The following is a 14,372-nucleotide window of genomic DNA, read 5'->3' as shown; positions in this document are numbered from 1 at the left end:
TTGAATATCTGGGAAAGTTAAAACTAAATATTAGTAATAAAGATAAGAACAATGGTTGTCCCATTGGTGTATTGCCTGGAAAGTGAATGGGGACAATTATTGAGTGGTAGAATTACTTTAAATCTTGTTTTTTTCTGATGGTTACATAGAAATTATCATTTTTTCTTACTCATCAATCACTATACATAAAAATCTGTACATTTTATTGTATGTAAATTATATCTTGGCAACAAAAAGGAAAAAAACAAGGCTGCACCAAATACATTGTACAGTTGTTTCTATTTACTGGATAAGCTAAAGTGCAAAGCTACAATCTTTAAGAGACAGAAAGCCCATGTTTGAGCTCCCATTCACACGAGCTTCCTCCTGATGAGCAATTTTGAAACTATGTTTTAAGGAAATAGAGCCCAGTCAAAGTGTAGCACTTTTGCTGGGAAGTTGAGACATAAATAACATTTCAGAGCTGAATGGAGACAAATTTGGGTGTTATGCCAGGAGAGAATGGACAGACACACAGGGGATTCTCTAAAACTTGCATAAAATTTCTTCTCATGATTTTGGCCAACTCCTGAGATGCAAATGACCTAGGTAAGCCTCTTGGGGTCCTAGCATATAACAGACACTGGAAGGCTGGAAAGCAAATCTGAGATTTTAGAGATCGTATACGCATAGTGGACCGTCTTTGTAAAATACTCAGGGCCTTTAGTTGAGACTGAAGTAAGGCTATGCGCTAGGAATCTAATACAGTATACAGGTGATATGCTGATAATTTAACTTTCAGTTAGAATAAAATTTAACACTTACGAGAGAAAGATGACAAAATCAAGGACTTTTATAACATAATACCCACAATACTGGGCATACAATTAAAAGTACTAGATATGCAAAGAACATAGAAGCAGCAACTACTGATCAGAAAATGAAAGAGTTAATAAAAGAGACCCTGAGGTGATTGAGTAATCAAATAAAATCCAAAGGCAAAGAGAATCTTGAAAGCAGCAAAAGAGAAGCAACGCATCACAGATGAGGAATCCCTAAGTTTTACTGATTTCTCACCAGAAACCATGGAGGCCAGGAGGCATTGGGATGACATATTCAAAGTCATGGAATAAAAATATTATTAACCAATAATATTATGTCCAGCAAAGCTACTCTTTAAAAATGAAAGAGAAGTTAAATGTTTCCAGTAAACAAAAGCTAAGAATTTGTTGCTAGCAAATGTGCCCTACAAGGAATATTATAACAGCACTTCCCTGGTGGTGCAGTGGTTAAGAATCCACCTGCCAATGCAGGGGACATGGGTTCGAACCCTGGTCAGGGACGATCCCACATGCCACGGAGCAACTAAGCCCATGCACCACAACAAGTGAACCTGCGCTCTAGAGCCCGTGAGCCACAACTACTGAGCCCACATGCCACAACTACTGAAGCTCCTGTGCCTAGAGCCTGTGCTCTGCAACAAGAGAAGCCACCGCAATAAGAAGCCCACACACCGCAGCGAAGAGTACCCCCGCTTGCCGCAACTAGAGAAAGCCCACACGCAGCAATGAAGACCCAACACAGCCAAAAATAAATAAATAAATAAACTTATAAAAGGAAAAAGAAATACTATAGGGAGTCTTCCAGGATGAAATAAAAAACAACAAAAGTTGATTTTGGGGGGAAAATTTCCAACATTGATAAAACTTTAACTAGACTTACCAGAATAAAGAGCGATGATGCAAATTACTAAAAACATGAATAGAAGAGGATACATGACAGAAATAAAATGGATTATAGGGAAATACTATGAATAACTGCATGCCAACTAATCAGAAAATCTACATGAATTTTTAAAGTAATTTTTATTGGAGTATATTTGATTTACAATGTTGTGTTAGTTTCAGGTGTACAGCAAAGTGAATCAGTTATACATATACATATAGCCACTCTTTTTTAGATTCTTTTCCCATATAGATCATTACAGAGTACTGAGTAGAATTCCCTGTGCTGTACAGTAAGTCCTTATTTGTTATTTATTTTATATATATTGGTGTGTATATATCAATCCCAATCTCCCAATTTATCCCTCCCCCCCTTCCCCCCTCATAACCATAAGTTTGTTTTCTACATCTGTGACTCTATTTCTGTTTTGTAAATAAGTACATTTGTACCATTTTTTTTAGAATCCACGTATAAGCGATATCATATGATATTTGTCTTTCTCTGACTTACTTCACTCAGTAAGATAATCTCTAGGTCCAGCCATGTTGCTGCAAATGGCATTATTTCATTCTTTTTTATGGCTGAGTAATTTTCCATTGTATATATGTACCACATCTTCTTTATCCACTCCTCTGCCAATGGACATTTAGGTTGCTTCCATGTCTTGGCTATTGTAAATAGTGCTGTGATGAACATTGGGGTGCATGTATCCTTTTGAATTATAGTTTTCTCTGGATATATGCCCAAGAGTGGGATTGCTGGATCATATTGTAGCTCTATTTTTTGTATTTTAGGGAACCTCCATACTGTTCTCCATAATGGTTGTACCAATTTACATTCCCACCAACAGTGTAGGAAGGTTCCCTTTTCTCAACACCCTCTCCAGCATTTATTGTTTTTAGATTTTTTTATGATGGCCAGTCTGACTGGTGTAACATGATACTTCATTGTAGTTTTGATTTGCATTTCTCTAATAATTAGTGATGTTGAGCATCTTTTCATGTACTTTTTGGCCACCTGTATGTCTTTATTGGAGAAATGTCTATTTAGATCTTCCACCCATTTTTGGACTGGGTTGTTTGTGTTTTTGATATTGAGCTGCATGAGCTATTTGTATATTTTGGACATTAATCCCTTGTCGGTCGCTTCATTTGCAAATATCCTCTCCCATTCTATGGGTTGTGTTTTTGTTTTGTTTACAGTTTCCTTTTCTGTGCAAAAGCTTTTAAGTTTAATTAGGTCTCATTTATTTACTTTTGATTTTATTTTCTTTAGGAGATGGATCAAAAAAGATATTGCTGCAATTTATGTCAGAGAGTGTTCTGCCTATGCTAAGAGTTTTATAGTATCTGGCCTTACAGTTAGGCTTTTAATCCATTTTGAGTTTATTTTTGTGTATGGTGTTACAGAATGTTCTAATTTCATTCTTTTACATGTAGCTCTCCAGTTTTCCCAGCACCACTTATTGAAGAGACTGTCTTTTCTCCATTGTATATTCTTACCTTCTTTGTCATAGATTAGTTGACCATAGGTGTGTGGGTTTATTTCTGGACTCTATTCTGTTCCATTGACCCGTATGTCTGTTTTTCTGCCAATACCATGCTGTTTTGATTACTGTAGATTTGTAGTATAGTCTGAAGTCAGGGAGCCTGATTCCTCCAGCTCCATTTTTCTTTCTCAAGATTGCTTTGGCTATTTGGGGTCGATGCAGAGATATACCACGTTCTTGGATTGGAAGAATCAAAATTGTCAAAATGACTATACTACCCAAAGCAATCTACAGATTCAATGCAATACCTATCAAATTACCAATGGCATTTTTCACAGAATTAGAACAAAAAATTTACAATTTGTATGGAAATACATGAATTTTAAAAAATACACAAGCTGTGAAGACTAATTCACAAAGAAAAAGAAAATCTGAATAGACCTGTTACAAGTGAAGAGATTCCATTTGACATTAAAAAACTCCACTAAGTACTGCTCAGGCCCAAATGGCTTCACTGGTGAATTCTATCAAATATCTAAAGAATTAACACCAATCATTCAAAAACTCTTCCAAAAAATAGAAAAAGAAAGAATATTTCCCATCTCATTTTATGAGGCTAGTATTACTCCTGATACCAAAAAATAGACAAAGACGTCATATAAAAAGAAAAACCACAGACCAGTACCTTTTCTTAATATAAGTACAAAAATCCTCAACAACATACTAGCCAACCAAATCCAGCAACATATAAAAATGTGTATACATCAAGACCCAGGGGAATTTATCCAAAGAATGCAAGGTTGTATCAGCATGTGAAAATCGATCAATGTAATGTGATATTAATAGAATAAAGGACAAAATCCAATGTGTTTTTATACCAAAATAGTGACCATACAAAAAGTAGAAGGGAAATTCCTCAACCTCATAGAGGACATCTGTAAAACACCTACAGCTAACATCTTACTTCATTATGAAAGACTGAAAGAGTTCCTCCTAAGATCAGAACAAACAAGTTTGCTTTTACCACTTCTATCCAACTTTGTACTGGAGGTTTTAAGCAGAGAATTTAGGCAAGAAAAAGAAATTAAAAGATATCTAGATTTTAAAGAAAGAAGTAAAACCATCTTTATTTGAAGATTACATGATCTTGTACTAGGAAGCAAGTTTAGCAAGTCTTCAGGCTACAAGAGTAATATAAAAGAATCAATTGTAGTAGTATATAATAGCAATGGACAATCTATAAATGAAATAAAACAATTCAAATTTCAATAGCATCAAAAAATAATAAAACATTTAGAAATAACTTTGACAAAAGAAGTGCAAGACTTGTACAATGAAAACTGCAAAAAATTTTTGAAAGAAATTTAAAAATATCTAAATACATGTAAAGATATCTCATGTTTATGGATTGGAAGACTTAACATTGTTAAGATGACAATACTGTATTAACTGATCTACAAATTCAATGCTTACTTATCAAAATCCTAGAAGTCTTATTTTTCAAAACTGAGAAACTGCTTAAAAAATTCATAGGGAGTTGCAAGGAACCCAGTAGCCAAAACAATATTGAGCAAGGAGAACAAATTTGGAGCACTCACACTTCCACATTTCAAAATATACTACAAAACTACAGTAATTAAGATTGTGTAGTACTGAAATAAGGAAAGTCTTGTAGATTAACAGAATAGAATTGAATAGAATTTATATGCCAACAAATTAGATAACCTAGATTCATACAACCTACCAAGATAAATCATGAAAAAATAGAAAATCTGAACAGACCAATAATGAGTAAGGTGATTGAAGCAGTAATAAAAAAAACTTCTCAACAAAGAAAAGTCCAGTACCAGATGGTTTCATTGGTTAATTCTACCAAACATTTTACAAAGTAAGGCCAATCCTTCTCAAACTGTTCCAAAAAAATTGAAGAGGAAAGAACACTTCCAAACTCATGTTATGGGGTCGGCATTACCCTGATATCAAAGCCATATAAGGACACTACATAAAAGAAAACTACAGGCCAATAATACTACAGGCCCTAATGAATATAGATGCAGAAATCCTTAACTAAATAAAGTTGACTCTTGAACAACATGAGTTTGAACTGTGTGGGTCCACTTATATGTGGATTTTTTCAATAAATACAGTATAAAGATGGAGGAGTAAGAAGTCCCTGAGCTCACCTCCTCTCACAGGCACACCAAAATTACAACTGTTTACAGAGCAACTATTGATGGGAAATACTGAAATCCACCAGAAAAGATCTTCTACAACTAAAGGTATAAATAAGGAACCACAATGGGAGGAGGGGTGGAGTCATGGTATAGTCAAGACCTATAAATAGGAGAATAATTACAATTGCAGAGGTTTTCCCAAAGGAATGAGGGGTCTGATCACCACATTGTGCTCCCCAGCCCAGGGGTCCTGCACCAGGAAAATGAGCCCCCAGATCATTTGGCTTTGAAGGCCAGCAGGGCTTACTTTTGGGAGATCCAGAAGGCTGTGGGAAACAAAGACTCCACTCCTAAAGGGCGCACACAAAATCTCACACTCTTTTGGACCCAGGGCAGAAGCAGTAATTTGAAACTAGTCTGGGTCAGACCCACATGCTGATCTTGAGGAGTCTCTTGAAGAGGCAGGAGGCAACAGGAGCTCACCCTGGTGAAATAGGTACTGGCGGCAGCCATTTTTGAGAGCTCTATCACGTTCTACCATGTGGACACTGATGCTGGCAAGAACCATTTTGGAACCCTCCATGTAGCTTATTTGTCTTGGGACCCAGCAGGCCCATGCCCACCAGTACTGGGATGCCTCAGGCCAAGCAACTAGCTGAGTGGGGATACAGCCCCCACCCACCAATAGGCAGGCTGCTTTAAGACCCCCTGAGCCCACAGCCACCCTTGGACATGGCCTTGTCCACCAGAGGTCCCAGGACCTGGCCTAACACACCAGTACACAGGCACTAGATCTGGGACCCCCAGGACCCTCTAGCCAGAGAATCCAGGACCCAGCTCTGCTCACTAGTGAACAAGCATAAGCCCCAGGACACCCTGGGTCCCAGCTCAGCCCACAAGCAAGCTGGCTCTAGTCTTGGGACCAGCCTGACCCACCAGTGGGCTGTCAGCTGCCCCAGGATTCTGGGTCCCAGACACCAGCCCCGGGACCACTATAATCCTGAAGCCTGGTGTGGCAGAACCCAGCCCACCCACCAGCAGGCTGGTACCAGCTCTAAGACACCATGAGCTCCATAGCCAGCTGCCCTGGGATCAGGCCCCACTCACCAGTGAGCCGACACAAGCTTCAGGACACCCTGGACCCTTTGGCCAGCTGTGTCAGAAAATGGGCCCACCCACCAGTAGTCTGACAATAGCTCTAGGACCCGTGGGTGCTGTAGCCAGAGACCCCAGGACATATCTCTAATTGCCAGTGGGCTGGCACTAGCCCCAGGATATGGCTTCACCCACCAGCGGACAGACACCTTCCCTAGGACCCCCCAGTCCCTGGTCCTAAACAGCAATAGGCCATCTCTAGCTGTGGGACACCTTGGGTTCCTCAGCCAGCAGCCCCTGGATCCATCCCCACCTGCAGCTGGCTGACACTAGCTTTGGGATACCTTGGGTCCTCCATCCAGGGAGCCCAGGGCCCAGTTCCACACACCACTGAGTCAGCACTAGCACTTGGACACTCTAGGCCCTGGCCTTGCCCACCAGCAGACTGATACCAACCTTGGAACCCCCTGGGACAAATCCCCATCCACCAGTAGGCCAACACCAGCTCTGAGATATCTTGGACCCCTCAGCCAAAATCTTTAGATGATATCAGTAAAGACATCTTGATCTTGTAAAGTTTATCAGAATCTTTTACAGAAACATAACTTTGAAGAGGGATTATTTAATGAGACACTAAATGTAAGTTCCAACTGGAGGAGAAAAAAAAGGAAAAAGTGGATTGTAAAATTCCTTATATTCCAATTGGTTAAATTTTGTGACTTGAATATTAGTATTGTTGAGCATGAGTATTTTAAATAAAAGCAGTAAGATGATCATTTCTCTCCCTTTAACCTCCCCCAAATCTTTAAAGAAACCAATAGATGTTTTTGTTTCTGTATAACCAGAATTCAAGGAGATATTTAAAAACGAAGGGGAAATAGTATATTTTAGGTTGATTAACAGCATAAATTTTGACATGTTTACTTTGTGAAGATTCGTATTGCACTATAAATTTTTCCACTGAAGATATAGAATTAGAATAAAAATATTAAGATTAATATTCTGGGATAGATTGATCTCTTCTAAGATTTAAAAGCTGCATTTTAAAAATGTAGATTTTACCATATATCTTTGTCATCTTCAAATAGTTTTAATTATCTCAAAGGTTATGTGTCTGTGTTGCAGAATTCATTGGCATTTTTGACACATAAAATAATTTAGCAGGATAAATGGAAACTTTACATTTGCATATTTATATAGTTTACATTTCTTACATTATTGTTAACCTAAATATCAGATAAATAGGTTAAGAATAATTATTAAATAGAAGAATCCCGATTAAACGCAAATGTTACCAGTCGACGTCTGTACGTTGTTCACAGTACATAATCCGAAAGTATTGAGCATAGCCGCTGCAATTCTACTGGCCAAGAAAGTTAATTACCTAAAGAAATTGCCCAAACAATAGCAATCTTCATGATGGCCTTAGTCCGTGAATTGAAACGGCTATGCTCAATAGGATTACGTATTGCTACATACCGATCCAGCGAAATAGCGCAGAGGTGCATGATGGACGCTGTAGAAAATAAAACATCTAAAGAAATCCAGACGGGGCACAAATATCTCGGTAATGGCCAGACATAATCTGAAAGAGAACAGAGAGAAGACAAGAACATATTATGTAAATTATACCAACTGTAGTTTTAAATTTAGTCTACTTAGTTTTTCTTCTCATAATCTAAGTTTATAAAAGAAAGTGAAATTTGGTAAACATTGTTTTCCATAGTAATGATATGACGATGATGATAATGCATTCAGTGTTACATACATTATTTTTTATTGAGGTAAAATTTACATATTATAAAATTAATCACTTTAAAGTGTACAATCTAGAGGCATTTAATCCATTCACAACATTATGCAACCATCAACTCTTTCTAGTTCCAAAACATTTCATCATTGCAAAAGGAAACCACTACCCATTAGGCAGTCATTCTCCATTTTCGCCGCCCCCCCCCCCAGCCCCTGACAATTTCTTATCTGCTTTTTGTCTCTTGAATTTAGCTAATCTGGTTATTTTATATAAATGGAATCATACAATAGGCGACCTTTTGTGTCTGGCTTCTTTCTTTTTGAGGTTCATCCATTTTGTAGCTTCTATCAGTACTTCATTCTTTTCTATGGCCGATGCTCTTATCAGTTGAAATTTTTTTGCATGCTCTCATAAATGAAATTTTCTTAATTTCCTTTATGGATTGCTCATTGCTCTTGTTTAGAACTGTACCTAATTTTCATGTATTAATCTTGAATCCTTCAACTCTGCTGAATTCATTTATTAAATCTATATTTTTGTGTGTGGGTTCTTTAGGATATTCCATATGTAAGATCACGTCATCTGCAAAGAGAGGTAATTTTATTTTTTCTTTTCCAATTTTCCTCTGCCTTTTATTTTCCTTCACTTGATTTCTATAGATAGAATTTCCAGTGCAATGTTGAGTATAAGTAGTGAAAGCAGATATCTTGTCTTTCTCCTGATCTTAAAGAATAATCTTTCATTATTTCATTATTGAGTAGGATATGCAAGCTGTGGGTTTTTCATAAATGCCTTTTATCATGTTGAGGAAGTCTCCTTTTATTCCTAGTATGTTGTGTGTTTTTAATGATGAAAGAGAGAGAGATTTTGTTAAATGCTTTTCTACATCAATTGAGATGATCGCGTGGTTTTCTTACCTTCATTCTGTTAATGTGATGCATTACATTAATTGATTTTTTATATGCTGAACAACCTTTCATTCTTGGGATAAGTCACACTTGGTCACAGTGTATAATATGATGCTGAATTTAGTTTGCTAGTATTTTGTTGAAGATTTTTACATCTATATTCATAAGTGATATTGGTCTATAATTGTCTTTTCCTGTGATGTCATTATCTGGCTTTGGTATCTGGATAATGCTGGTCTCATAGAATGAGTTACAAATGTTCCCTAATCTTTTATTTTGTAGGAGTTTGAAAAGTATTGGTATTAGTTCTTCTTTAAATAATTGATAAAATTTGACCAGTGAAGCCATCTGGTCCAGGACTTGTCTTGTTGGAAGGTTTTTTGATTACTGATGCAATGTCTTTACTTGTTATAAAGTCTAATCAGAGTCTTTATTTCTTCTTGAGTCACTTTTTAAAAAAAATAAATTAATTTATTTAATTTATTTATTTTGGCTGTGTTGGGTCTTCATTGCTGCGCACAGGCTTTCTCTAGTTGCAGCGAGTGGGGGCTACTCTTCATTGTGGAGCATGGGCTTTGGCACGTGAACTTCAGTAGTTGTGGCACGCAGGCTCAGTAGTTGTGGCTCATGGGCTCTAGAGCACAGGCTCAGTAGTTGTGGCGCATGGGTTTAGCTGCTCCGCGGCATGTGGGATCTTCCTGGACCAGGGCTTGAACCCGAGTCCCCTGTATTGGCAGGTGGATTCTTAACCACTGCACCACCAGGGAAGTACCTGGAGTCACTTTTAGTAGCTTGCACGTTTTTAGGAATTTGTCCATTTTATTTAGGTTATGTGGTTTGTTGGAGTACAATTGTTCATTTATTCTTTTATAATCCTTTTAATTTCTGTAAGGTCAGTAATAATGCCCTTCCCCACTTTCATTTATAATTTTAGAAATTTGTGTCTTCTCTCTCTTTTTTTCTTAGTATTTCTAGCTAAAGGTTTATCAACTTTATTGACTTTATTGTGCCTTAAATCTCAATTTCTCCATTTTTTGAAGGATAGTTTAGAGTTTTGCCATATACAGAATTCTTGGTTGACAGAATTGTTGTTGTTGCTGTTGCTGTTGAGCACTTTAAATATGTCATCCCACGGCCTTCTGGCCTCCGTGGTTTCTAAAGAGAATTCATTATTAATTTTGTTAAAGATCCTTTGTAATTTTGACCATAATGTCTTGGTGTGGATCTCTTGGAGTAATATATGCTTAGCATTCATTGAGCTTAGTAAACTTGAGAGTGTCTTGTGTCTCTCAGGTGCTGTTCATTTTTCTTCATTTTTTTCTCTTTCTTCTCCTCAAACTGGATAATCTAAATTGACCTATCTCCAAGTTCCTTAATTCTTCCTTCTTTCTGCTCAATTCTGCAGTTGAATTGGTCTAGTAAATTTTTAATTGAATTTTTGTACTTCTCATCCCCCAAATTTCTATTTGATTTCTTTTTATAATTTATATCCCTTTATTGCTATTCTTGATTTGTTGAGACAAAATTCTCCTGGTTTCCTTTAGTTCTTTGTCTATGGTTTCCTTTGGCTATCTGAGCATTTTTGAGAGAGTTGATTTAAAGTCTTTGTCTAGTAATTCTAATGCCTAGGCTTCCTCAGGATCATTTTCTATTAATTTTTTTTTTCCTGTGAATGGGCCATACGTTCTAGTTTCTTTGCATTCCTCTTACCTTTGATGAAACTTGAATATTTTGAATTTTATAATTTGGCAACTCAGGAAATTTGATTTTGCCCCAGACATGTGTGGTTCAGAGGTCAGCTAGAGATTCAAGCTGAGTTTATGGTTCCTCAGAGAGGAATCTATGGTTCCCTCTATCTCTACCCTTTCCTATATGCTCCCTCGACTTTCAGCTTTGAGATTTCCTCAAACTCTGTCCTCAGTTTCTTTGGGCTACAATAACTGCAGATTTTTTGGAGGTTTAGGCACTTGACCTGACATAGACTGCATCTTCCTCTTCGACTGTAAGTCATGAAATTTGGAAACTCAAGCAGTGCTGTTCTCTTCTTCCAAGTCTTGAGACCCTCCAGAATCTTTCTGTTTTAGGTTTTTCTCCAGTACCTTTAGACAGTTGTTTTTGTATTATGTTTAGAGTTGATAGTTTTTATCTGCAGGAAGGTTGGTTCAATACTTGGTAATACCAGAGGTGTAACTAACAACCATTGGAATTCAAGGAGCACAACAAAGAAATCAAAGACATTACTAAAAATTCTTCTAAACAAAAATGTTTATGAATGTTCATTTCTGTTCATCATTATCTTGTAACCTCCTCAGATTGTATCCACCCAGAAGCTGATTGTGTTGAGGGTTTGGGTATTCTTGAACTGTTTGACTTGCAAAAATTATTTTTCAAATTGTGTTTCAAATACACAAGTATTACCTGACTGCCATTATGTGGAAAATTTTGCTGCCATAACCACTGGAATATAAGATGCATTGGGTCAGTATTGTTATCTGTTTTATTTTTCTACTGTTTTATTCATAATGCTTAGGTCAATGCATGGCACAAAGTAGGCACTAAATAAATATTTGTTAAATTTATAAAAGAATATACCCCCCTCAACAGATCATAACCTCACTCTAAACCCAACTTCACCATATGCCAATATATAGCCTCATGAGGATACATATCCACTCTGCAAAGTCAATACACTATCTGGTCAGTTCTCAGCAGTTACATATTTAATAATGGCAAAAATGGCAATAGCTATTGTACAGTACCTGTCATATACCAAACACAGTGTTAGTTAGGTACTTCATTTTTAGTTATATTCCATAAAACACAAAAAATTCTGCAGTGTCAGTTCTGTTATCCTACAGTGTGAGGAAAATGTGTCTCAAAGTTTCAGACTTGTTCAAGTCTACAGTGTGAGTAAAGAATTTTGCTCCAAATCTGACACTTTTTCCTGAACACTAAGGTACCTCCTATCACCATACACTATTTCTTATTGAATAATAAATTCAATTGCTTTTATAATAGAGGACAATATTCCTTGTACAGGGTTTTCAAGAAGTCTACTTCCAAACATACAAGACGTACAATTATGGCTGATCACAATTATCCCCTAAGATTCTTATTAAATATATTCCTTCCTGGATTTCACTACAGACCTGTTAATTCAAAATATTTAGAATTTCAGTGAAAATTTAGTTTTCATATTTGTCTTTTTAAGAAGACAAATGGATTTTTCAAGTTGTCTCAATGGAATTAAAGTGTATTTTCTTTAGATAAATTTATGTGATCAGGCACATTCCAGACAAGAAATATGTGAAAAGTTTTGTGGAGGTTGCATAGCAAAAAGGCCATATAGCATAATTTCCATGGGGGAGGTCAATTAGTTGAATGAGATTAAATCTTGTTTCCAGAGGTAAAAATTGTGTAGTGTTTCATAAGACATTTTCCTACATTCAGTCATTCATTTATTCATTCAAAGATTACATCAGCCTTAGTAACTCCAAAAATCACAGGCATCCCCACCAATATTGACAATAATGGCAAAGACTGAAAAATAGACACTGTAAAATTTCAGTTCATTTGTGCAAATGAAAAAATACAAGGGCTTTATTTCTATGAAATAATGGAGACAAGCCTTGCCTTGCACAAAGTAGGCACTCAATAAATATTTGTTAAGTGTATAAAGGAATATCACCACCCTGCAGATTATAATCCCATCACAGAAAAAATAATAATTTTCCAATATTCTGATAATATAATTAAGGAATGTGGAAATGTTGGACTGTAAAGCAATCCCAAAGCTAGAATGGAAATAAAGAAGTTATAATTGATGTCTTTAAGTTAACATATATGAAAAGATGAATAACCACAAAAAAGTTTTAAAAATTCTCTAATTCATTTCATAAAATAATACAGTGTCAATATCAAAACTTACAAAATACTGAAAAAATAAGACTAGAGACAAATAACATTCATTGATATAGATTCAAAATTACGAACAAAATATTCACAAATCGAATCCAGCAAAGAGTAAAATGAATGAAAAATACATTACAGTAAAACAAAACTTATTCCAGGACTGCAATGGTAATTTAATATCATAAAAATCTGCCAATATAATCCCTTATATTAAAATCTGTAAAGAACTTTTATGATCTTTTAATAGATTTTTAAGAATCACTTGATAAAATACAGGAGCCATTCCTAACTAAAACTTTAACTATATAGAGATAAAGGGAATCCCCTTAAATTTGATAACTTACAAAAACCAAAAGCAATTATTGTAAACAGTAATGCATTAAATACATTTCAATTACATTAAATTTAAAAATTGGACAGGACAGTCTTTACAACGCCCTTGAAGAAGCTACTATAACCATACTCAGTGAAGGAAGGGTGGATGTTGTTGAAATTAACAGAAAGAGGACTTCTCAAATAAGAAATAGAACTTATGAAAAGAACCAAATGAGAAGTTTAGAGCTGCAGAAAAAATCTGAAAGAAAAAAATCACCAGGTGGGCTCAATAGAAGAATGGATATGGTAGATGAAGAGTCATTAAAACTGAATGCAGATCAATAGAAATTATCCAAACTGAACAAGAATGAGAAAAAATTAAAAATAAATGAACATAGTAGGGACCTATGGGACGTATGTATGCGTCTAACATTTGTGCCATTGAAATCTGAGGAGAGGAGAGATTGATACAGAAAAAAACTATTTGAAGAAATAACTAAAATATTCCATATTTGATGAAAAATAAATTTACAGATTTAAGAAGTTCTGCAAAACCCAAATGGTTTTGGATACCAAGGGGAGAAGGGGGGATGGGATGAATTGGGAGATTGGGACTGACATATATACACTACTATGAATAAAATAGATGACTAATGAGAACCTACTGTATAGCACAGGGAACTCTACTCAGTGCTCTGTGGTGACCTTAATGGGAAGGAAATCTAAATAAGAGGGGATATATGTATACGTATAACTGATTCACTTTGCTGTACAGTAGAAACTAACACAACATTGTAAAGCAACTATACTCCAATAAAAATTAATAAAAAATGAAGTTTCCTGTTCTAAAAAGAAAGAATAAGTGAGGAACAACAGAAATGGTAAACAATCTGGGAAAATATAATAATTATTTTTCTTTTCTTAAATCTTTAAAATATATGTGACTGTCAAAAAGAAAAATTATAAAATCATCTGAAGGTTCTCAATGTATATAGATGTACTCCATATTGCAATTAAAACAG

General features: G+C 35.9%; 1 protein-coding gene and 1 pseudogene across 2 annotated transcripts in view; one reads left to right on the top strand and one right to left on the bottom strand.

Annotated features, from left to right (window-relative positions):
* HTR2C (5-hydroxytryptamine receptor 2C) overlaps positions 1-13,908 on the bottom strand; it is a 55,622-nt gene extending 41,714 nt beyond the window's left edge. Inside the window, exon 1 of the mRNA XM_082445584.1 lies at positions 7,847-13,908. Within this exon, the coding sequence (XP_082301710.1) occupies positions 7,847-8,078 (232 nt within the window). The 5' untranslated portion in view covers positions 8,079-13,908. The remainder of the gene's footprint in view (positions 1-7,846) is intronic.
* Positions 1-14,372, top strand: part of LOC309652066 (mitogen-activated protein kinase 6 pseudogene) — a 52,735-nt pseudogene that overhangs the window by 28,355 nt on the left and 10,008 nt on the right. The gene's annotated exons all lie outside the window — the stretch shown is intronic.

This window comes from Balaenoptera physalus (genome assembly GCF_965194825.1).
Source record: "Balaenoptera physalus genome assembly, chromosome: X".
Taxonomy (NCBI): Eukaryota; Metazoa; Chordata; class Mammalia; order Artiodactyla; family Balaenopteridae; genus Balaenoptera; species Balaenoptera physalus.
The sequence above is the reverse complement of the archived record's forward strand: the minus strand, read 5'-3'. Positions and strand labels throughout refer to the sequence as shown.